Raw genomic sequence first — 23832 nt, forward strand, 5'->3', positions numbered from 1 at the left:
GTGAGATAGCAGTGCTTTGAAATCAAAATTGAGCCGAAGCCAAAATGAGCAAGAAATGCAAGTACAAATTGCTCCCAAGTTATGAGAGGGTGGCGCTGCTCGAAGGAGTTCATCCACATCGATGCAAACGGATTGAAACAAGATGCAATGGTGGGCACTTGCTCTAATGGAGGAATACGATATGTTCAGAGGAAGCGGTCTGCCATGGCCAGCTAGCTTACGACATCATCACCATTAAAATCGGGTAAGTCCATTTTGGGAGGTTTAAAGAAAAAATCTGGTTGTTGGTATTGATGTTGGTGGAAATTGGGAGGTTGCAAGGTAGGAAATTGAGCAAATGAAGAGTCAGAGGAAAGTGGTATTTGTTGAGGAAGGGAGGTTGTTGGATCATAATTAATTATATATTTGTGCCCTAAAACACGAAAATTACTTGTTCTAAAAGTCCAATTTAGTGTTGACTAATCTAATTTCATGTTTTGTAGAAAATCTTGACAAGAGGAGAAAAAAGTAAAATTCCGGCGAATTTTTCATGCACCACCACTTTTGGTGGCACGAGTACTTCATGAAGCAATCCCAGAAAAATAAGAGTTTAAATGGAGAAATGAAGGCATTAACCATAAATTACAGATGCTAAGGATACAGTTTGATCATTCCTTTGGCCGGAAGTTACAAGGGAAGTCCATAGAAATCGTTGTGCAAAATAGTTGGTGCAAAGCAGAAAACTGCATTTTAGAATCTGCTTATCGGGAACTGTTTTGCAGAGCTTTTCTTGCAACCTTTTAAGCGAACTCTAGCAGAAAGGTAGCAAGACATGATGTTTTAATACAACATGAGCCCAAGATCTGGTCAGAAAAGTCATCAAGGCAGCGAGAATTAATGATCAAATTAGGCTTCCCGAGAAGGCATAAACCGTCAGCTTTTCACAAAGCTTTTTGGGAGATCTTTTCCGGCCACTTACTTGGAGTTTTTCTCAAAGGTTGTTGATCATCATAGAAGACATGATGTCATAGAGTATGTAGGAGTCGAGAACCATCCAGAAACAGGGCAATAGAAAGTCAAACCTAGTCCAAGAAAGAAGCTATTGAAGTAGAAAATGAATATTCTTAGTCAAATAAGGGTAACTTGGTCGAGAATCCTTTTTTTGGATAGCTTTGCTGTACGTTTTTGGAAGGTTTATGATGCTATAATTATCATGGAGAGTTCTAGAAGAATCCTATAAGATTATGGCAAGATTAATCCATCATATTATCTTTTAGATAATAGACATCTCTTGCACACTTTCTCTTCCATGCTTGTCACCTTGACTTTGGTGACCCAAAACCACTCTTCATTTTCATGTTTCCTATGCACAATAAAGAGAGCTATCTGCTCCTCACTTCTCCTTTGTTATATTTTTCTACTCCACTCTCTTTAATTAATAGCTCATTACTTCCCTATTTTTACTCCATCTCTTCCATACTTTTTTCCCTTTGATTTTGGAATCTATTACCATTTTCATACTCCACTTCTTTGCTCAATTCAAGAAGTGAGCTGCTCTCTTTGTTTTCCATCATCATTTTACACATCTTTATTTTCCTATATAATCACTTCATCTTCCTACAAGTTTCCATCACCCATACCACCCTTTTCTCTCTCTCTATCTCCACCATAAAACCTCAATCTCCACCTCCCAAAATCTAAATATATAATACCCATACTCCCTTTACTGCTCCTCAACCTCCATTATCACCACTACCACAACTATATCACCACCACCACTACTCCATCACCACCACCACAACTACATCACCACCACCACTACTCCATCACTATCACTCAAAGTTAGTCAAAGGAGCATCATATCTTCATCACCATTCCATTCACTATCAACAAAAAGTTCATCATCCATCCATATATTCCACCATCAAGTAGGATTCAAGGAGCATTGAAGGAGGAAAACGAAGGAGAAGCTACCCATTGATTTTGTCAAGTTTTAACTAGTTCATTCTTTCCTTAACTCTTTAATTTACCTTGATGTACTTTATAGATCACTACACCAAAATTGGTCTTTTACTGCCCACCATGTGCGCCGTGAAATCCTATTAACGGAGCACAAAAACAAATTGTAAAAGCTCGCGTTGTAAAAGACCACATGTCTTTTACGGCCCGCAAAAATGCGTCATAATAGAACAAGTAATACGCCATAAAAGTGGTTCCACATATGTCATTTAGGTCATTTACTGCCCACATTGCATGCCGTAAAAGACCTCCTATTAAAGGCTTACACAGCACGCTGTAAAAGAGTGGCTAAACTCCTAGTTAAGACGCACACTGCGGCTGTAAATGAGGTATGTTCAAAAAAAAAAAAAAATCTTTTTGCTCAAATATCGTACTCATATTACCCTCATTATAATTAATTTGATTTACAACGTAACTATTGGAAATGTATTTGTAGAGCTCATTACATCAACCAATTAAACCCATATCTCTATCTAACTTCATGCCAACCTAATGAACCTGATGACTAGAGACGGGCATTTGTGAGGCTTCCACTTGCCTGACCTCTCCACATTGTTCCCTTGTAAGATTCATCTCTTGCTTGATCAGCCAAGGTGGTACAACTTTCAGGTCTATATTATTAGCTTTGGATTTGATGTCCTTACCGTTGTCCCCAAACAACTTCAACCTGCCAAGATCCAGTACGTTTATGACAACACTTGAGGTTTATTTATATTTATATTTAATCGTAAGAAGCTGCATAACCAAAACACTCCACTACAACACACACCAGACACATCAAGTACCATAAGTAGAAAGGCAAAGCATGAAACCAAGTAAAGACCCAAGGTGCCCACCAAATGATATTTGAATACTTTGCATTACATCAACACCATAAAAAATGTAGTTAGAATCCATGTGTTGATGTCAGCTTAAATGACAACACCACTATTGGTGTTGATATAAATGATATACATGTTCACGTGAGACATCAGCTTAAATGACCACAGCAGCAACTAAAAACACAAAAAGCAAGTAATGATAATGCTAAGTAAACAATTGTTAGCAGTAATAATCATTGCCAAGTTTAAGCCCATCAAAATCATCATTCCTTACAAGCTGTAAGCAATGACCTAGGGGTCATCATGGGCAGGGCTAGGGCCGGCCCTACCCTAAATTTTAGGGCTTAGGGTCGGGCCGGGCCGGGTCGGGCCTAGTCAAAGTCAACAAAATTTAGGGCCGGGTAGGGTCGGGCCAGGGCTTAAATATGCTAACCCTTACCCGCCCGAAAAGCCCGATCCGTTAGGGCTGAAAGGGCCGGGTCGGGCCGGCCCTCGAATAGGGTCAAATAGGGCCGAAATGGGCCAAAAAAGGGCCTTATTTTGTTTAACAAAAAAAAAAACATTATTTTTTTCTTCTCAAAATATGGCTTAATGGTATATATTGGTAATAAAAGACTCATTGTTTTTTATTGAACATATTTAATACACACACACACACACACACTTGTAACTTATAACATGACAATGCTCATATGCATATACAACAATAGTAGGTATTGTGTAAAAAAATTATGCCGATCTGCATTAAATAAGGCACCAAACGGAGCGGTCAACACTTTGTATAAGCAAACTTCCGTAAGGGGAGCGGCACCTTTTGCGGACAAACATCCCCGTATTTTGACAGCAGGTGATAGACCCCCTCCCCATGAGAGTGTGGGAGCTGATAGATCAAAAAAAAAATTGCAAATTCTCGGTTATGAGCATATTTGTGTTAGGTTTTATTTAGGGTATGGAGTTGACCGGGTCGATAGAGACCCAACCGAAGGTGGAAGTCACTGAAATTTTTACCACTACCATATATTCATATACGGATGACATCCAACGGTGCATTTTAAAAAATTCCATTTCGTCCCCCATTTTGCTCATGGAGGATAACAAGCCTAATAAACGAGTTATACTACATTAATAGGCATATAAGGATTATATGTGATCCAAAAATTCTGAAATGGAAATCGACCAATATGAAATTCTCATATGTTTATACAACATTGATAGGTAATTAGGTATTGTGTAAAAAAATTAGGCCGATCTGCCATGAATAAGGCGCCCAACGTAGCGGTCAACGCTTTGCACAAGCAAACTTCCCTAAGGGGAGAGGCACCATGCGCGGACAAACGTTACGGAATTTTGACATCCGTAAGTAGACCCCCTACCCATGAGAGTGTGGGAGCTGAAAGATCGAAAAAAGTGAATTGCCAAGGACCCGTTAAGGGCATATTTGTTTTATGTTCTATTTAGGGTATTGAGTTGACCGGGTAGATCGAGGTCCAACCGAATGCGGAAATTGTTGAAATTTCTACCACTAACATATATTCACATGAAAACAACATCCAGCGGTTCATTTTAAAAAATTTCATTTCGTCCCCCATTTTGCTCATGGAGGGTAACAAGCCTAATAAACTAGTTATACTACATTACAAGACATATAAGGATTATGTGCGATCCAAAAATTTTGAAATGAAAATCGATCAATCGGAAAATTCTTATATGTTTATACAATAGTGATAGGTATTGTGTAAAGAAATTAGGCCGATCCGCCGTGAATAAGGCACCTAACGGAGCGGTCAACGCTTTGCACAAGCAAACTTCCCTAAGGGGAGCGGCACCGTGAGCGGACAAACGTTGCGGAATTTTGACATCCATAAGTAGACCCCCTACCCATGAGAGTGTGGGAGCTGAAAGATCGAAAAAAGTGAATTGCCAAGGACCGGTTAAGAGCATATTTGTTTTATGTTCTATTTAGGGTATTGAGTTGACCGGGTAGATCGAGGTCCAACCGAATGCGGAAATTGTTGAAATTTCTACCACTAACATATATTCATATGAAAACAACATCCAGCGGTTCATTTTAAAAAATTCCATTTCGTCCCCCATTTTGCTCATGGAGGGTAACAAGCCTAATAAACTAGTTATACTACATTACAAGACATATAAGGATTATGTGCGATCCAAAAATTTTAAAATGAAAATCGATCAATCGGAAAATTCTTATATGTTTATACAATAGTGATAGGTATTGTGTAAAGAAATTAGGCCGATCCGCCGTGAATAAGGCACCTAACGGAGCGGTCAACGCTTTGCACAAGCAAACTTCCCTAAGGGGAGCGGCACCATGCGCGGACAAACGTTGCGGAATTTTGACATCCATAAGTAGACCCCCTACCCATGAGAGTGTGGGAGCTGAAAGATCGAAAAAAGTGAATTGCCAAGGACTGGTTAAGAGCATATTTGTTTTATGTTCTATTTAGGGTATTGAGTTGACCGGGTAGATCGAGATCCAACCGAATGCGGAAATTGTTGAAATTTCTACCACTAACATATATTCATATGCAAACAACATCCAGCGGTTCATTTAAAAAAATTCCATTTCATCCCCCATTTTGCTCATTAAGAAGTTAACATTACATTGGTAAAAAGGTTTTAACTCGACCAATTGATTATTTTTAGTTATGTTGATTACTTGATTTATTTCAAAATTGGTATTACATGAATATATTGTCCAATTTGAAATAATAGCTTTGTAATTATTACAGTTAATTAGTTAACAGTAATTATTGGTAAATATTAAAATACCCATAAGATTATATTAAAACGGCGGCGTTTTTGCCGAATTAACGGTTAATTCTTTAAAAAAAATTATTTTTTTCTTCTCAAAATATGGCTCAATTTAAAAGACTAATTTCCTAATATGGTAGATTGAAATAATTTTCTACACTTCCATAGTTTTATACATATAACACATGTAATAGAAAATAACAAAAATAAAATATAAATTTTAGGGCCGGGCTTTAAGGGCCGGGCCGGGTCTAGCCCTTATGGGCTCAATCGGGCCAGGCCGTAGGGTAGGGCCGGGCCGGGCTTCGGCCCTATGGGCCGGGCGGGCTTAGGGCCCAAGGGCCATATGATGAGGCCTACAATGACCTACTTTATCAAGAGATGACAATAAGATATTGAAGGACTGCTTAGAAGCACTACCATGAGTATAGGTATCGCTTGCCATTAAAAGGATCATCAACAAGATGGTTAAAAGTCCCAATGAAGATACTGTAAACAAAACCATGCAGAACACCCTCAGCCATGATGCATTTAGAACATTAACCCGGTTAAGTTAAACAAGTGAACACAATCTGATTGAACTGTCAGGTTTTATAAAATAAAATAAAATAAATCTCAGCAACATGGTCAACTTAGAAAATTCACCAAGTATTCATTGTAAACAAAAAATTTCAGCAGCATGGTCAATTTAGAACACAATGAATCTATTGTTGATCAATATATATGTGTAGTAACCAAGCTCTTTGATAGTAATGTTGGGAAAAAGCAGCCAAGAGCTGTACAAAATTGTCACTAGCTATTTGGTAATGCATGAGTTGGCTGCCCACTAATGAAATGGCCCCTACTGGAACTGATTGAATCTCTCACTTGACCTTGTAGGCTAGACTGGTGTAGCTTTTATAGAAGCTCAGATTCATCTGGATCAAATTTATTCTTTGGTTAAGTTTGATTATGATTTTTCAGTCACATACAGGTAGAAGCAGCCAGGCTTTTCAACAGCTTCTCTTTTTGAAGACCATTCTATAATAGCTAAATTATCTTATGGAATCATGGAATGTGGGGTTACAGCTCTAGCTTAGTTCTTACACATTTTTTTTTTTCTGACTACACGAGATTTCTTTCTTTTCTTTTTCCATGTTTGTTACCTCTCATTCTCTAATATCAATGTGACATTAAAAGTCATGAAATATCAACTAATACACCTTTCCTTCCTCTGACATTATAGAAGGTATAGAACTACAGAAGAAGATAAGTTTCATACCTAAACAAAAGCACTTAATCAATGAAATATCTCAATCGTCTTACACTCTTACTTGCTAGTTGATTCAAATTCATATAACTATGTAAGACTAGTATAATAGTAAGAATTAGAAAAATGATTAATATTTAAGTCAAACTGAAACTACTTACCTCGCCAGTACTATTGTCCTCCTATTATGAACATCCAGCCCAAAGTGGATGAACCCTAAAATCCACTTCCATTTGGGGAAAGTTGTCACCGTAGAACTGTTCCTCTCTGAATCAATATATCAATTAACCAACTTAGAAGTTGCCTAATTTTTAGCAAGTAAGACTACATGTCCATATAGAATTAGATCAATATATCAATTAGCAACATATAAACATGTTAAATCTCTTCACATTTGTTCTCAAATCTTTGAAAACTAAAGTAAAACACTGCTAAGACATTCTCCATCTTAAAGCCTGAACCTGAAATTTCCCAATCTTAGTTAAACTTAAACAAATACTTGGACATTCTTTCAAAATACCAGAGTATCCAAAGTTAACAATACCTGAGTTCTTGGTGTCATAATCCTTAAACTGATGGAAGGAACATGATATAATTTCACAATGAGATCTTTAGTCGAGCCATATATCATTGAAAAAATAATCCAATTGCTATGCAATCATAGAACAATGCATAGTGAAGGCTTGGTCTAATTAATTAAAAGCAGCAAAATTGAAACAAACCCAAGAAAATAAAACTTCGAATCTAGCAACTTACGTCCAGTAAGGTAATGAAACTTAGAAATTGAACACAATAAGTGTAGGTTCAGAAGGGAGATAATTAAATGAGTGAAAATTGAAGCAACCCACCAGCAACGTGTATAAATCGAGCTCTCTCCTCAGCTGCATGTTGAGCAAGCTCAGTCCAGTAGAGCCTTCAATCTTGGCGCTGAAAGAGGAGGAATTGAGAGAAATTGATTTTGACAGATTGAAAATCAAGAAAGAGGAACCAGCTTTTCCTCACCAAAGTTCTTCTGTAGTAGTTCACCAAAGTTCTTCCTGATCTGAAAAACAAAAACAAAAAACCCAAAAATCAGAATATGGAAATCCAAACATGGTAGAATGGGGCGAAGAGACCAAATCTAGGGAAGGAGAAAATGAAATTACCTTCGGGGTGACGTTGCTTAGAACCAACACTTTTGAGCTTCTTCCTTTTTCGGTTTGCAGGTGAGAGAGAGATGAAAGAAGAAAAGGTCGGCTTCTAAGAGATAGACACAAATAAGAAGAGAGAGCAGGAACGGATTCTTGCATGGTTTGCGGAACTTTCTCCAAGAAGCGACGTCGTCGGAGAACAAGATGACGACATGGGACTTGCCGAATCCGATCTGGAATTCGTAGAGCTGGGCACTCCTGAAACGTACTTGCCATAATCCAAACTGGAAAGCCTAACGCTATGCAAATCCCACCTCTGCTTGACGGAAGGTACCTGCAAGATGTGGGAAGAATTAAAAGCTAGAATGAATTGTAGGGAAAATTGGAGAAGGTAAAAGAAGAGGAGGACGAAGATGGCTTTTGTTCATCGTGTTGTATTTCTAATTGTTTGTGAGTAAAGGAGGATCGATCCCTCTCATCCCACTGTCAGAGTTTACCCACCACCACCATTATTTATTTTTTGGAAACAAGCTTGTTGATTGGACTGAAAAGCAGCGTGAGACTAATAAAAAAATTAGGGGAGGGAAATTTAACTTTTGGCCAAAAAAAAGGGCAGGCTATGGCATTTAAGGCATGCTATTGATGCATGTCATAAAAGACTAAACAAGCATGGCTTTTACGGCGCGCAAGAGATGTGGGCCGTAATTATATTATGACATTTACGGCGCGCAAGAGATGTGTGCCGTAATTGTATTATGACATTTACAGCGCGCAATAGATGTGGGCTGTAGAAGACCAAACACAAATGACTTTTACCGCGTGCAATATATGTGCGCCGTAAATGTATACATTTACGGCGTGCATCAATTGTGTGCCGTAAATGTATGTCATTTACGGCATGCTTTTTTGTGCGCCGTACATTTTGTGCAGTAAAAGCCTACTTTTGTTGTAGTGGATTTGATGTTAATTTATATGATTATGAGTGATCGAGTAATTACTTTGTTGAGGCTAGGGTTGAAAGCCCTATCCAAACTTGTATGAATTGATGTTTTAATTTACATTTGATGTTATTTGTGATTTTCATCTTCATATGCTAATTCAAGAAGTGAATGCATTCATTCAAACTTAACTATCTTGATTGTGTTGTGTTTGTCATCTCATGAAAAAAAAGTTTAGGGAGTAGTTAGCCTTGAGCATTGATAGCACGATACCATCTTCTATGTGCATGTGAATATTGTGAGTTAAAACCATCTAGATATAGGATTGGTTTGCTTGCATGATTATCTAAACTCAAAGCTTTTTGCATCTAGGAACAATGAATTTAGACTTAACTGGTAATAGGATTTATTCTTAGATAGTTAATTCTAGACTTATCCGGTTGGAATTGATAACATTAAAGAAGTTTAAGCTTTTGTAGTCTTATCCGGATGCAAAGAGGGTAATTAGGAAATTAGAATATCATCACTTGAATTTGAACTTCAATATATACTTGTAAGGGAGGTTAGTGATAGACAATCCAACCACTAACTTCATCCATTATATTACTAGTTTAGTTTAGAGTATTTTAGTTTACATTTGAGCATTTATTTTAATTTGATTCACCACTCAATCCAATAAACAATTTCACTACCACCACAATGCATATACTTACCATGACCCTAGATTTTCTTGTGAATTTAGGTTTGTGATTGTAATTTGCATATTCTAGCTCTCCTTAGGTTCACATTCTAGCTAGTGAAAGGAATCCAAACCCCGTGGGTTCGACAACCTTTCTTAAATCTCTATACTATTACTTGTACCCCTTATACTTGAGGGTAACAATTTGGCTAACAGAGGTATGGGTGGAGTACACAACTGTGAAATGGTTCGAGACTGTGAACTGTGGTGAAGGGGAAAAAGATGTGGGTAAAGAGTTAGAGAGAGGATGAGGAGGGGGCGGGGGTTATAAAGTCCTAGGCCAATCCAAGTGGTGATCATGGCTGGGATAGAGTTGAAAGATAGGGGTGTGTGTAAGGGTGAAGGAGTAGAATAGTTAAATGGGGAAGAGGCTGACTGAAAGCGCATGATGGAATCAAATATGAATTATTGAAATTGTGCAAACTATGAGGACATCTGATGTTGAAAAGAGTCGAGGGAATGGTGCAAAGCAGCAAAGCATTTTGTTGAGTCTATAGTTGGTTGATGAGGCCTGAAATAAGGTTATGGTGGCAGATGAGTGGAAGAAGGGAGTGGTTGAGATGCGGTGTCACTGGCAAAGGCCACATCTGTAAAAGCAGTGAGGGCAGGAAGGGTGGGAGTTGATAGCAGAGAGCTGAGATGTTGGGGCCACGCATCCTTACGGGCTCTAATACCAATTGATAGACACAACTAGAGAGAAAAAAGGGTTGAAAGGAAATCAAAAGCAAACCATTTTCATTCATAACCCAAAATAGGAAATTAAATGAAGGGAAGAAAAAAAAACAGAATAGGGAATTGTTACAAGATTTAAAGGGAACAACCAAAAGAGTGACGTGTCTCTAAAACCACTGTCTATGTCATCTATGCTAGCTGGTAATGGGCTTCTAAGATACACATTACTATTCTTACTGGGATGGAGCATTCCTGGGCTTAAGGAATAGGCTTTTTTTTCCTTTTTTTTTTGGGTCAGGGAAAGATAAATGTATTAGATATATGATCCAAATGGTACATCAAAATACAAGAGGAACAAAAGACCTTAGCAATAAGAGGCACATAGGCCTAGAATAAACAAAATTTGTGGTGGAAACAAATGCTAGTGGCCTAGGAATTGGACTAGTTCTCTCGCAGTAGAGGCATCCCATTGCTTTCCTCAACAAGGTGTTATCCCCCTACAATCAAGCTCTATCAGTGTACAATAAGGAGATGTTGGTCATCCTTGACACCATTGATTAATGGCGCCCGAATCTATAGGGCAACCCATTCACTACCCTAACTGATCATCAAACTAACACTTATTAAATCAAAGAATTTTGACTCCTTCTCAACACAAAATGGTTAGCAAAGATCATGGGCTACAGTTATACTATTGAATATAGAGTAGGCAGTTCTAAAACAGTGTTAGATTTGTTATCAAGGTGCCATGAATTGTGCGTGGTTCAAGTTATTTTCGCCCTCGTTTTCGACAACCTTGACCAGATTGCTCATGCATGTAGTTGTGATCCAGAAGCTCAAATCATCATACCTCAATTACAAAAGGGAATTTCATCAGGGAAAGGTTTTTCTTACCAAGGCCAGCAGCTATGGTACAAAGGGAAGGTCTTTGTGCCAGTCACTTCAAAATGGTGCCCCAAGCTACTACTTGAATTTCACTCTCCTCTCACAGCAAGACATCTAGGGTGCTTGCACACTTACATTCGCCTAGCCTGCAATTTTTCTTTGTCAGGTCTGCATAAGGAGATCGAAGCCATCATAGCCTCTTGTGATCAATATTAGAGGCAAACATATGAGACCATACACCCACCTAGGTTACTCCAACCATTTCATATCCCAAAAAATGTTTGGTTTGACAGTTCGATGGACTTTATCGATAGCTTACCCTCCATTAAATTGAAAAAATGTAGTTTTAGTAGTGGTGGATCGCCTATTCAAGTATGGTCTCTTCGTGGTGGTCGCACATCCTTACAAGGCTAGCCAAATTGCCGAAGTGTTCATGAAAGAGATATTTCGTTTACATAGCATGCTGAAATCTATAGTCAGTGACCGCAATCTAGTATTCATTAGCCATTTTAAGCTCAAGTTAGCATTGGTAATCCATCCCATTTTTCATGTTTCCCTCTTGGAAAAAACGTATTGTTGATGGTAACCCCCCTTAAATTGACAGTCATGGTGAATTAGTTTGCCAACCCCTGCGAGTGTTGGATATGGTAGCATGGTAGTTTGTAAGAAAAAGAACGCAACATTACCAAATGGCTCATTTAGTGAGCTGGCTTCCCAGTTGAAGACGCTACCTAGGAAGAAACACACATGATCAAGGCCATTTGTCCATTATCCTGCGCATGAGGAAAAACTGCATCTTAAGGGAGTGGTACTTGATAGAACCAACCCTATTCCTTAAGCCGAGCAGTGCTCCATCCCAGTTAATGTGTATCTTAGAAGCCCAATTGCCAACCGGCATAGATGACATAGACAGTGGTCCTAGAGACACATGTCACTCTTTTGTGTAAGGGGTTGTTCCCATTTTTCCTTTAAATCTTGTAAAACAGTTCCCTATTCTGGGTTATGAATGAAAATGGTTTTCTTTTGATTTCCTTCCAAACCCTTTTTCTCTCTAGTTGAGTCTCAACTTTTAAATCAATGTTTAGATGAGTTATAAATTTGAATTAAAATATTATTTCTGTTGAAAGAAAGAAGTTATCAAAGGAAAGAATTGTTGAAGGAAAGAAGCTGTCAAAGGAAGGAATCCCATCATATCAGTTAACTGATTCTGTAAAATAGCAATGAGTCAATTGTGTATATATTAGAACTTGATTCTAGGCCATAATTGTGGATCGGGTATGTAAATGAGATGTATAAAACATGTGAACTGGTATAGCATCAATTAAGAAATCAATTTTTCTTCTCATTATATTTGTCTTTATGGTATCAAAGCATTCGTTCTGAGGCATAACGTGAAAAACAAACAAACCATCTATGGCAGGCAGTGACGATCAAAAGCTGGAGCATGAGAAGGCCTCAACCTCAACAAGGACACCAGAACCATGGGAGAATCCCAACCACCCTTTATTTCTCCATCACTTGGATTAGCCTGGTGCAGTACTTGTATCGCAATCCTTGATGGAAGACAATTATACAACATGGATTCAATCCATGAGTATGGCTCTGACAATCAAGAATAAGAAGGGGTTCATTGATGGATCCATTCAGAGGCCAACCAACAGGATTAAAGAATAGCAGCAGTGGGATTGCTGCAACACTTTAGTCAAGACATGGCTGCTAGGATCAATGTCGAAAGAGATTTCTGGCAGCGTGATTGATTGCAAGAATGCAAGAGACATGTGGCTTGAGTTGCAGGAGTGTTTTTCTCATACCAATACTATCCAACTATTCAACATAGAAAATGCAATCCATGAATGTGAGAAAGGAACCGGATCAGTGACTTCCTTCTTCACTAGACTCAAGAGCCTCTGGGATGAGAGGGATGCAATTTGTGAGATTCCACCTTGTAGCTGTGAGGCAAGAAAAGAGCTTAAGTCATACATGGAGAACCAGAAGACCATGAAGTTTCTAATGGGACTCAACGACAACTGTGCTGCAATTCGAAGCAACACAGTGGCAATTGATCCACTGCCAACTGTGAACAAAGCATATTTGATGGCATTGCGGCATGAGAAGCAAGCAGAGGCTTCGAATGGGAAACCAGTTATTCAACCAGAGGCGGCTATTTTTGCCATGAAAAAGGGAGGTCGAGACCTTGATTTGGGAGACGGCGAAGCTAGATGTGAAAAGTGCCACAAGACTAATCATAGAACCAAAAATTGCAGAGCTCATCTCAAGTGTACTTACTTTAGGTGGAAAGACCACACTTATGATTATTGTAGAAGGAGAAAGGATGCTGCAGAAGGAGGACAGGGAAGCTCAAAGGGAAATCATGTTGTTTCCATAGATGACAAGAAATTTGATGGAATCAACTTTCCGTTTTCACAAGAAGATTGTAAGCAGCTTGTTGAGTTGTTGAGTAAGAACAAGGTTGCCACAGCCAACCAAGTCGGTAATATCCCCAATTATGAGGAACTTTCAGGTAAAACTTATTGTTTTCCTCAACATGGCAAAGCAAGTGTTTGTATATTGGACAGTGGTGCCAGTGATCATATAGTCTGTACTCCTACTTTTCTCACTTCTTTGACAATTGTTCACAATCGTTTTGTTAAGTTACCGGATGGTACCTCGGCCTAAGTTAGTCATATTGGCAAAGTGGTTTTCTCTCCTCAGTTCATTCTCCATAATGTCTTATGTGTGCCACTCTTCTATCTAAATTTAATCTTTGTTGGCAAGTTAGCACTTGATTCATTTTATGTCACCATCTTTCTCAGACAACTTTGTGTCATACAGGACCTACGATCGGGGAAGATGATTGGGATGGGAACTGAGAGAGGGGGACTCTATTGCCTCAACCAAGGACAGAAAGGAACATGCAATTCCGTTGACAGTCGTACACCCAACCTTTGGCACCAACTTCTTGGTCACCCTCAAGCAAAGTTTCTTTATTATTTCCAGTTTCTGCAAATAAAGCTTGTGATACAAGCAAATGTTCTATTTGCCCTTTGGCATAACAAACCAGAATGTCATTTCCGTTAAGTACAATCTCAAGTGAGTATCCTTTTGATTTAATCCATGTTGATATTTGGGGTGGGTACCATGTTACTACACTTTCTGGTGCACAATATTTTCTCACAATAGTTGATGATTACACTAGGAGCACTTGGGTGTATTTGATGAAGCATAAGTCAGAAGTCCGAAATCTCCTAATTAATTTTATTCAATTGGTTGAGAATCAATTTGCAAAAGGGGTTAAAGTTGTGCATAGTGACAATGGTCCCGAGTTTAAGCTTGAAGCCTTTTATTCATCAAAGGGAATAATTCACCAAACTAGTTCCGTCAACACACCACAACAAAATGGTGTTGTTGAACGTAAACATAGGCACTTACTTAATGTTGCTCGAGCATTTATTTTCCAAGCCAACTTACCTAAACATTTTTGGGGGGATGCCATACTCACCTCAGCTTATCTTATCAATAGGACTCCCACACCACTTCTTCAAGGAAAAACACCCTTTGAAAAGTTGTTTAACAAGGTTCCAAATTATTCACATTTACGGGTATTTGGTTGCTTGAGTTTTATGTCAACTCACCCTACCAAACCCACCAAATTTGATCCTCGTGCAACTAAGTGTCTGTTTCTAGGTTATCGTAACTGTCAAAATGGTTATCGAGTCTATGATCTAATCGAGCATAAAGTGTTTGTCTCACAAGATGTATTGTTCTTTGAGGACACTTTTCCTTTCCAGTCCAACCCAGCCACAAAATCTCAACTTCATGTGCCCATATTTCAACCACAACCACAGTTGGCGTCCTTTGACATTGAAACTACAGTTTCATCCTCTTCCAACTCTAGAGTCCCACCTAATGATACTAATTCTGCTGCCCATTCACCACATAACTATATCCCAAATTTCTCTCCACCATCGACCACAACTAATCCCTCAACTGAACAACCGGTTCCCTCACCATCACCTGATATCACTGAACCACCTTCCATGATGGCTCCGCCACCATCACCGTCACGCCAGTCTTCCCGTCCTACCAAAACCCAACATTTTTGCAAGACTGTCATGTTGAGGTATCCCTCCCCTCAAGGCTTGCACCACCATCTTCACCGAGCACAAGTACTGTTCATTCCCTTTCTAATGTCTTATCATATGATCGTCTCTCATCCAAACACAAAGCCTTCACTACCCAACTCACTGTCCAGAAAGAACCCACTTCTTTTTCACAGGCAGTACAGATACCAGAGTGATGTGCGGCTATATATGAAAAGCGAGATCCAAGCATTACAAGCCAATCAAACTTGGAGTTTAGTGCCTCTACCACCTCATAAGCACCCCATTGGTTGCAAATGGGTGTACAAAATAAAACTCAATTCGGATGGGACGGTTGAACTATATAAGGCACGGTTAGTGGCGAAGGGATATAGCCAAGTTGAGGGAGTTGATTATAGAGAGACTTTCGCACTAGTAGCCAAGTTGACAACCGTGCGAGTCATCCTCAGTCTTGCAGCTCTGCAAGGATGGCATTTACATCAACTAGATGTTAATAATACATTCCTCAATGGTGATCTTTCCGAAGAAGTTTACATGCAGATTCCTCCAGGGTTCGGACGAAAGGGGAGAACAGAGTATGCAAGCTTCACAAGTCTCTTCACGGCTTAAAACAAGCATCCTAGCAGTGGTTAATCAAGTTGTCAACAACCCTCAAGTCAGCTGGTTTTCATCAATCTTGGTCAGATTACTCATTGTTCGTCCGAACTCATTTAGGTAGATTGACAGCATTGTTGGTGTATGTAGATGATGTGATTTTGGCAGGAACTAGCTTGGAGGACATCACAAATACTAAGCAATTCCTTTTGAGTCATTTCAAACTGAAAAAGACATGGGGCAACTTAAGTACTTCTTAGGTATAAGTTGCACGGTCAAAGCAGGGCATTACACTTTGCCAAAGGAAGTACGCTTTGGAAATCCTTAAAGATACAGGCTTTCTAGGTGCCAAGCCATCACGATTTCCGTCGATCAAAACTTATCACTCACACAGATGAATGGTGAATTGTTAGAAGATCCATCTCAATATCGGAGGCTTGTAGGATGATTAATATATCTGACTATTACAAGACCAGATCTCATCTATGATGTCCATGTATTAAGTCAATTTATGGACAAGCCTAGACAGCCACATCTTGAAGCGGCACACAAAATATTACGATATATCAAGCAAGCACCTGGCCAAGGAATTCTTTTACTTGCCACAACATCATTGGAATTGAAGGCATTTTGTGATGCTGATTGGGCTCGTTGCAAGGACACGAGAAGGTCCGTAACTGGATACTGCATTCTACTTGGTCACACACCTATTTCCTAGAAAACAAAGGAGCAAAGCACAGTTGCTCGTTCAAGTGCGGAAGCAGAGTACCGGTCTATGGCTACAACTTGTTGTGAGGTAACGTGGTTGCAGAATATATTAAGAGATTTAAATGTGGATCAAACACAACTAGCTAAGTTGTTCTGTGACAATCAAGCTGCCATTCATTTAGCCTTGAATCCAGTATTTCACGAGCGCAGAAAACACATAGAAATAGACTGCCATGTTGTGCGTGAAAAGGTGCAAAGAGGAGTGGTTAAGACAGCACATGTTCGGACCAAGGATCAACTTGCAGATTTATTTACAAAGCCATTGAGTCCAACACAGTTTGAAGCACTACTTGGCAAGTTGAGTGTAATTAATATACACTCCAACTTGAGGGGGAGTGTTTAAGGAAAGAAGTTATCAAAGGAAAGAATTGCTGAAGGAAAGAAGCTGTCAAAGGAAGGGAATCTGACCATATCAGTTAATTGATTCTGTAAAATAGCACGTTGGGGCCCAGTGCGTCCCGTGACACTACAAGAAATATGGGCTAATACAACGAAGTGATCTGCAAGGACTTGGCAATTCTTTGCATTTGGTTAGATTATATAACGAATTGTACAAGTCTTTGCTTTTGGTTCGAAGGATACGTAAGGAATACAGAAAGTCCTTGCATTAGGTTAGCCAAACTGGAAAAAAAATATAAAATCGTTGTTTAAACTTTTCATTTCCTTGCATTGACCGAGCGGGATCTTTGGCGCTCACATTATTTGCTTCTTTTTAATTTGTTTTCCTTTTTACTCTCTCTCTCTCTCTCTCTCTCTCTCTCTCTCTCTCTCTCTCTCTCTCACTCATGTCCCCATCTCTCCTTAGATCCGCTCACTCTCAAAAACCCAGACCAAAGAACACACCAAACAGTAAACACCAAATAACCAAAATCAGAATCAGACCCTCGCCATCCATCTAGTCATCCTTCTCTCTCAGCTTCTCAAATCTTGTTTCGCTTCCTTTGAAATCCAATCTGTACCCAAATTCCTAATACCCAAATCACAAACCCTAACACCTCAGCCCCAAACACCTCCTTCAATCTCACATGCTCTCTCTTGATTCTTTAATCCTTGTCTTCTCTGTTTTTCGATAAGGATTGGGTTAGTTCTATGAGGCTGAGTTAATCATCGACTCATGATAGATTACCAAAGACATCGGAAAAATATGGGTTTCCAGATCACTGAGCTGTGCATGACTAGCCATCTCATTCTGGTTACTTTGCTTTGCCGTTTTGGATACGTATTATCAGACCTTTTCTGCTTCTCATTGATTTCTTGTCGCTAGTTTGGTATTTTCTGCCTTTTGGTTTACCTTTATAGTCTATTTTTGGTAAATTGAAGTTAATCTTTTGGTTTTTAATTGTGATTCTGTCAAGAGATTCTATGGGTAGTAGGCTCAGAGCAAATCTGTAGGTTGCAGAGGTCTTTGCTTTGGCTATATTTGCAGGTTTGCCCATTTGTTGCATTTGTGTTTGGGTCTTAGATGTCTAGGTCACTAGGATCACCTAGTGCCTCCAACTTGCCTGTTCTAGCTCTCTCGTGCCGTTTCACCTGCATAGTTACTCCCCCTAACTCTCACTCTTTCAGCCCTCAAACCCCAAATCTAAATCTACATGCTAAATAAACTTCAAAATTCTTTAAAAAAAAAACGGTCAATTTGTAAGCTTACAGCTGAAACTCCATATTTTTCTTCTGTTATGATCAAGTCATTTAGTATAGAATGCAAATAGGGTTTCCTATTCTTGGTGAAAGCTGTGTATTTCTATCTGTTCCATCTTATTTTTCACATGATGAACATCAATTGTGTTCTGATTGATGATTTTGTTCTTATTGTAGCCTAATAGCATCATACTAGCAATATCTCCAGCCAACTAAGATATCGCTACATCTGATGCTATCAAACTTGCACAGGAAGTGGATCCAGCAGGTATACCCTGTTTACTTGTTAGAGTAAACCATTTCCCCTGCTTCTGGACTGTCCTACAGTTAATTTGTCTCATAAATTTATATTTATAACTTGCACACAGGTGAACGAACGTTTGGGGTGATGACAAAGCTTGATTTGATGGACCAAGGAACTAACGCTTTGGATGTATGATACTCTCTGTTCTGTACCATCTTCACAAACGGTTTTTGCAATGACCAAGCTAATGTTCAGTTGCATTATAAATTCTGAAAATAGTTGGGCCATAATTAGCTAGATGCATTTGCATTCCGAATGCAACAGTTTTCAACCATAAGGCATATATTGTTTTTAAAGGATGTGATCCGTAAAACTCTTTTATCGTTTTCTTTACATGTTCCCATGCTTGTTGCATGCATGCCTTTTGCACTCATTGCTTGATATAAAGCTTTGTGTTAAAAACAAAGAAATATTAGTATTATTAATATCTTACATGTTTAACCCAAAAGGTTATTGAAGGAAGATCTTATCGCCTGCAACATCCTTGGGTTGGAGTTGTGAACCGTTCCCAAGCAGATATTAATTAAAATACGGACATGATTGTCGCAAGGCGCAAGGAATGTGAGTACTTTGCAACCAGTCCTGACTATGGGCACTTGGCTAATAGAATGGGTTCAGAGTACCTTGCTAAACTTCTGTCACAGGTTTGAGCGTGAATATCTTTCTTGCAATTAAAAGTATCTTGCTCCTTCAATAAAGTATCCATTTTGATGATTTGATCTTGTTTATAGCACTTGGAGTCTGTAATTAGGGCTCGTATCACAAGTATCACATCCTTGATTAACAAAAGCATTGATGAACTTGAATTCGAGATGTACCATCTTGGTAGGCCTATAGCCATTGACGCTGGGGTGAGTTTAACTCTATTTTGTAAATTTCATCACATATCATCTTTGCTGGTTTTGTCATTTTCTATACTGTTCATTACACATTAAGAATACTTTCATATGAGTTGTAGTAAACACTAAGATTTGAGCTTGTTGCCTATTAATTAGCTGGAAAAATATAATATGGAATTGATGTTATGATATCACTATGGTGTAGCAACAGATATTTGTTAGTACACTGTAAGTTGATGAAGCTCACAAATGGTAATGCTTTCATATTTGGTCCCATGCAGGGCCTAGCATACTGGTAATTGATGAGCAGAGGAGAGATTGCTTCCAAGAGTACAAAGTTCATGGACCGTTTTATTGCATTAGATCCTCTGAAAGAAAAAAACAAAGTTATCTATCAAATTTTCAATGGTATTAAGAATGCTCCTCCTTTCACTTAAAGCTATAATTTGTTGTATCTTCTTTCACTTTAATGATCGCACACATTAACTTTGATCAAGGACACATTAGATAAACATACACACTGTATATTAGTACATGCACTGACTCTTAGTCCAAACTGGCTTTGAGCTTGTTACCTTCATTAAGAGCTTTGAATATCTTCTCTTCCTACTTGTCATTTTCAGCGCCTTTGCATGATGGACAAGTGAACTGACCCCAGGTGATGCTATTATGTGCTTGTTGGATTATATGGTAAGGCAATACTAGTGATCCAGTACATAATACCAAAATTCTCATCCTTACATGTAACCAGTAAGAGTGGGCTAGCACTAAGAAAGTCAATGGAGTTGTCAAGCTGATGAAACTCTCTACATAGATATGTACCCTAGCTAGATACCTCATTTTTTTTCTTTAACTATTATTGATTAGTTGTCTCCTTTGCCTTCTCTCTCCATTAGATCTAATCTTATATAGCTTTTGTTCTTTATATACAAGTCTATTTCTTACTATTTTTATCTTTCTAGTTTCTACTCACTGAAAGGATATATGTACATATGGTGTGTGAGTGCCTTGTCATAGATTTCAACATGCTTGAATTCATATATTTTAAAGAGTATAGCCTTTTTTGTTTGTATCAGATTTTCACTCAGCTATGGTACATGCAAATTTTAACTAGATTATGATGCATGCAGAATAAGTTTTGAGGCAAATTTGTGTTCACTGCAGTAAGCTATAGCTCTGTGAGTGAAGCATCTGCATTAGGCAACTTGGACCCAGATTCCCCTTATTTCTTGATGTTATTTTCAGGTATTCTCTTTTCCTTTACCAAGTTTCTAAATCTTCAATATTTTGTTGTATAACCAGAGTGTTCTCATTCAAAAATGTTATCATAGCTTAGTCCAAGTTTAACATAAGTGCATTCTGTGACTTGTGAAAAATGTATGTTTTGTGGCCAAACCTACTTTTGATTGAGTTAATTGTAGTTAAGCAGTGAGTTATATTTTAATGATGTTCTAGTGTGCCATCAGAATGTAAGTAAAGAATGATTCTCTATTATTCCCTTGACCTCGATTTGGCAAAGTAATGATTCTATTGTGCCAAACATGTTCTAGCGCAAATGACAATCAACCATTCCCCTGTACTTGAAGAATATATTCAATCTTCCATTCCTGTTTTTCTCTTTCAACTTTTTTTGGAAGTTGCCCTCTTGAACAACTAATCTTTCTTTTCTAGTTTAAGAAACTTGTTTTTATGAGTTTTGTATTTGTCCTAACGATTCCTTGTCAAGAATAGCTCCTCACTTTCCTTTTTGAGTACTGAGTCGTGTACAGTTAAGCTCTTGCCTAACTATAACTTGATATGTCGAAAATGAGTATTCTGGAGAAGTTTTCTTACACTTATTTTTATGGCTGATTGTCATGAAGTTAGAGCTATAGCTTTAATTCTAAACTGCTGCATATGCACTTTGTTGGTTAGAATATATCAACTTTGGTTTTCTGTTTGCCTATTATCATGTATACTGTTTCTAATATTAACCAAGTCTATGCCAAACCCAAAATAGGTTTGGGTTTCTGATTTTTCTATGATACAAATAGGAACTTGTTTTTTGTGAGGTTGTTATCATGTATACTTCTTTCTAATGCTTGTCATTACTTGTCTTTGTAGGTTCTATGTCGGACATCCTTTTGTTCACCATTAAATTAGCACTGCTTCAGCTAGAAGTGTTATGTGGTTGTAAACTTGTAAATAAGAAGCTTTGAGATTATCTCAAAGTCTTTGACATATATCTCTGTGAACGTTTGAGTGCTTCGGGAATTTTCCATATGTAATTATTACTCTAATTTATAATAAAAAGTAATTCATTTACTCAAAGCCTCAAATTTTTTTTACTAGATTTGGTAAGTAATTAATGATAAATTAAATGTAATTAAACTTTAAATAGCATGTTAATTGCTAAAAAGGGCCTTGCATCTACTAAATGCAAGGAATGATATGCAAGGAATTGTCCTTGTATATTGGTCAACCATAGTTAACCTCAGGTGCTAAATTCCTTGCATTTGAGATTAATAATTCCCTGCATTTGCAAACTCAAATGCAAGGAATTTTCAAGTTGTTGTATTTGCTCTTTTGCAAGGGCCTCTTTGCAAGGACTCAAATGCAAGGAAAATTCCTTGCATTTGGGTTAATGCAACGAATTTCCAGCTTTTTACAAGGAAAAAATTCCTTGCAAAAAGCCTTTTTTCTTGTAGTGTGACCCACTGAGTTTTTATTTTTTTTGATTCGGAAGTATGTAGTCAAGGTACATATAGATGCTGGTTTGTATAATTACCAAGCTGTAGGCCTAGCCCAGTGGTTTCTGTTATAAAAATTTAATATAATTATTAGCTTATTTCTTTAGACAATTTACAACAAATTACTTTGATTTTTTTATTTTTAATTTTTTTATGAGTTATTAATGTTTTGTAAGTGCCCCACTTAAAGTTAAATCCTGGCTCCGCCACTGAACTCTTCAATTCTTTCTTCAATTTCATATATATATATATATATATATGGGGGGTGAAATTTGCACCCCCATATTTGCAAACTACACCCATTTTCCTTTTTTTAATAATATTTCATCTCAAATTTTTTGCACTTCCTAAAACACCCTCAATCTTTTTTCTTTTCTTTTTGGGTCTTTTCATCTCTCTCTCTCTCCTCCCCTCTCTCTTCCAGACCACCACCAAAGTCCTTTCTCTCTCTCTCTCTCTCTCTCTCTCTCTCTCTCTCTCTCTCTCTCTCTCTCTCTCTCTCTCTCTCTCTCTCTCTCTCTCTCTCTCTCTCTCTCTCTCTCTCTCTCTCTCTTCTTCCCGATCTTCCCGATCTTCACCAAGGACTCCGCCGCCACGCCATTATCAACCTCCACCACCTCGCCACCTCACAACAACCGCTCATTGACCGTGAAAACTTTAAGTCCGAGCATTCTCATCATCCTCCTCCTCCTCCTCGTCACCATCGTCACCTCATTCTCCCTCTGCCGAATCCTCCGCTGCATCAACAACCGCTTCCTCCGCCATGTCACTCCCTCCTCCGGCGGATTTGTGGAGTTTCGTTCTGTCCGAGAGCAATTTCGATTCAACTAGGATGCTTTCTCTTCTCTGCTGACAGAGAGTTCGCGTCTTGTGTCAGTTCTCAACCTCTATTTGCTTAGTTTCTGTTTTGGGCTTCTTGTTTTTACTGGTAGATTGGCGCAGGCCGCTGGCCTTGCCGGCGTGCTTCTAGTGTGGCCGAACGGGTTGCTGTCGGAGGTGATTGGGATGGAGATTGGAAACTGTGGCATTGGGATTTCGATCTGTTTGGTTTTTATTTGATGACGGTGGCTGCACGGAGACTGGGTGAGCGGAAGATGGTGGTGACTGGGTGTGTGGCGGTGGTCGGAGATTCGGATTCGGCAGTAGTGGGGTTGTTGACCCTCCAGGTTTGGGGATGGAGACGGTGGGAATACAGGCTCGGGTGTTGATCTTCTTCATGGAATTGGGCACGCGAGCTTTGTGTTTGTGGTGGTGGGTGATGTGTGGTCAACGACGATTAGGGTCCGGTATCGGCGGCGACGTGACGACCCTGGTGGTGGGATAGTGGTGGTGGTGCTGCCCGTGCAGCAACAATCCAGTGTCAGTGTGAAGATTGTTTCAGAGTCTATATGGATTTCACATGATGATTCTTCCAAGGAGAAGAAGATTGTTTATTCAAGCTGGTGGTTGCCATGGTATTGTGCTTGTCAGTGTCAATGATTTTAATTGAACTGTGCTATACTTTTTTCAGAAGTAGAATTTGGCTTTCTAGTTTTGGTTGATTCAGTGAAGATTCTTGTTTATCGACCATTTCCAGAATGGAGCATGACCAATTGCCCATCTGGTTTGGAAAGAGAAAAGTTGATTGACTTTTGAATGGAGAAGATGACCAAT

General features: G+C 38.7%; 1 protein-coding gene across 1 annotated transcript; it reads left to right on the forward strand.

The window, feature by feature from the left end:
* Positions 1–12932: 12932 nt before the first annotated feature.
* On the forward strand, positions 12933–13883 carry LOC112170640. Its single transcript, XM_024307980.1, has one exon. It carries the CDS (start codon positions 12933–12935, stop codon positions 13881–13883), a length of 951 nt encoding a protein of 316 aa, XP_024163748.1.
* The last annotated feature ends 9949 nt before the right edge of the window (positions 13884–23832 follow it).

The sequence above is a fragment of the Rosa chinensis genome, chromosome 6 (assembly GCF_002994745.2).
Source record: "Rosa chinensis cultivar Old Blush chromosome 6, RchiOBHm-V2, whole genome shotgun sequence".
NCBI lineage: Eukaryota > Viridiplantae > Streptophyta > Magnoliopsida > Rosales > Rosaceae > Rosa > Rosa chinensis.

What these genes read in the sequence shown, in the direction of transcription:
- LOC112170640 (XM_024307980.1), top strand. Translation starts at nt 12,933, where the DNA reads ATGTCGAAAGAGATTTCTGGCAGCGTGATTGATTGCAAGAATGCAAGA.